The sequence below is a fragment of the Elephantulus edwardii genome, unplaced genomic scaffold, assembly GCF_000299155.1.
Source record: "Elephantulus edwardii isolate Elephantulus edwardi_28Jun2011 unplaced genomic scaffold, EleEdw1.0 scaffold00274, whole genome shotgun sequence".
Lineage (NCBI taxonomy): Eukaryota > Metazoa > Chordata > Mammalia > Macroscelidea > Macroscelididae > Elephantulus > Elephantulus edwardii.
Window position 1 is genome coordinate 1,927,670 of NW_006400024.1, and position 1,710 is coordinate 1,929,379.

General features: G+C 53.2%; 1 protein-coding gene across 1 annotated transcript in view; it reads right to left on the bottom strand.

The window, feature by feature from the left end:
* FAM173B (family with sequence similarity 173, member B) overlaps positions 1-1,710 on the bottom strand; it is a 22,707-nt gene that overhangs the window by 13,796 nt on the left and 7,201 nt on the right. Inside the window, exon 4 of the mRNA XM_006900165.1 lies at positions 1,336-1,386. Coding sequence (XP_006900227.1) covers positions 1,336-1,386 — 51 coding nt within the window. The remainder of the gene's footprint in view (positions 1-1,335; positions 1,387-1,710) is intronic.

Consider the following 1,710-nt stretch of genomic DNA (forward strand, 5'->3'; position numbering starts at 1 on the left):
CCTCAGGGCCGCACTCGCTGTGAGAGCATCACATCGGGCCAGCACAGGCTCCGCCCCCAGCCCGCAGCATCCACTCCCAAGTTGCTCATCTTGTCACATCACAGAACTGCTGCTCTCTGTCACAGTCTTTAGAAAACACTGACCTAGGCGAGCTCTGGTGGCCTAGTGGCAAGAAGGTGCACAGCAATCCCAGAGGTGCACGGTTCGAATCCACCAGATGCTCTGCTGGAGAAGGAGGAACAATCTCCTCCTGTACCAGTCAGATCTGATTTGACGGTACACGCACACAAAATAAAAAAAAATAAAAAGAAAACACTGACCTGAAAAGCATCTTGCTCTCAAATGCAGCAGTAACAGTGCTGGTGACCAGACAAGAGGCCAGGGACAGTAAGGTCATAAAGGGGGGGAATCTGTGCAGGCCACTGCTGATGACTGTTGTTTTAGGTGCCCTCAGGTCCAATATAACTCACACTGACCAATGAACAACAGATCAGAATCCTGTCCCATCCTGTGCCATCCTCCCAATCTCCCCAGAGAAACTGAAGGTCACAGTCAATGTCACAGGAACTGAGGGTCACAGTCAATGTCACAGGAACTGAGGAGTCATGCTTAATGTCACAGGAACTGAGGAGTCATGATCAATGTCACAGAAACTCAGAGATCACGGTCAACGTCACAGGAACCAAGGGATCAGTCATTGTAACAAGAAGTGAGGGTCACAGTCAATGTCTAAATAACTGAGGGTCATAGCCAATGTCATGGTAACTGAGGGTCACGGTCAATGTCACAGTACCTGAGGGTCACAGCCAATATCACAGTAAGAAAAAACAGCCACTGACACCATAACTGAGGGTCACGGTCAATGTCACAATAACTGAGGGATCACAGTCAATGTCACAAAATGTGTGTAAGTTATTGGATGGGAAGTTTTACCCAAATCACAGGGAAATGTCCCCACACAAATCCAAGTTGCCAGAGGACTCACAGATGGAAGGGGACACCCCACCGGGCCCCCACAACACTGGCAGGTAAACTTGTACAAACAGCTCCCAGGGGACGTAGGGCCCGAGGCCACATCCAGCAGCCATGAGCTGCACTTGGACACTTAGGTAGGTAACGGAGACCTTCCTGGAAGTAAACCTGCACCCCCGCAGGGCCTCTCATCACAGCTGGACCTCGCTGCTCTGATGCCCACATGACAGCACAGAGCCACCCAGCTCCCCACCATCCTAGCCTCCAGGAAGCAAGCATCATGTGAGTGGACAGACAGACAGGAGGACCATGGAGCAGGATGGTCAGAACCGTGACTGGACGCAGGACAGGACACACACTCACCATCTGTGGCACCCCAAAGACGACCACGTTGCTGTACTGTGAGAAGGAGACCTGGATGAGGGGAGAGAGATACAAGTTAGAGACCCAGGCAGATGCTGGCCCCTGGCTGCGTGGATGAGGGGCAGCACAGGCTAGAGACCCAGGTGGACACAAGCTGGGCCCTGGCTGTGAGGATGAGAGCGAGCACAGGTTAGAGACCCAGGCGGATGATGGCCAGGCCCTGGCTGTGTGGATGAGGGGCAGCACAGGTTAGAGACCTGGTTGTGTGGATGAGGGGCGGTTAACGCGAGTCAAATCGTCCGTGGCATCAGGATTTCACCAGGAAGGGCGTGTGAGCACTTGCTCTCATTCCAGTCCCCCATCTGTGCGACTCCA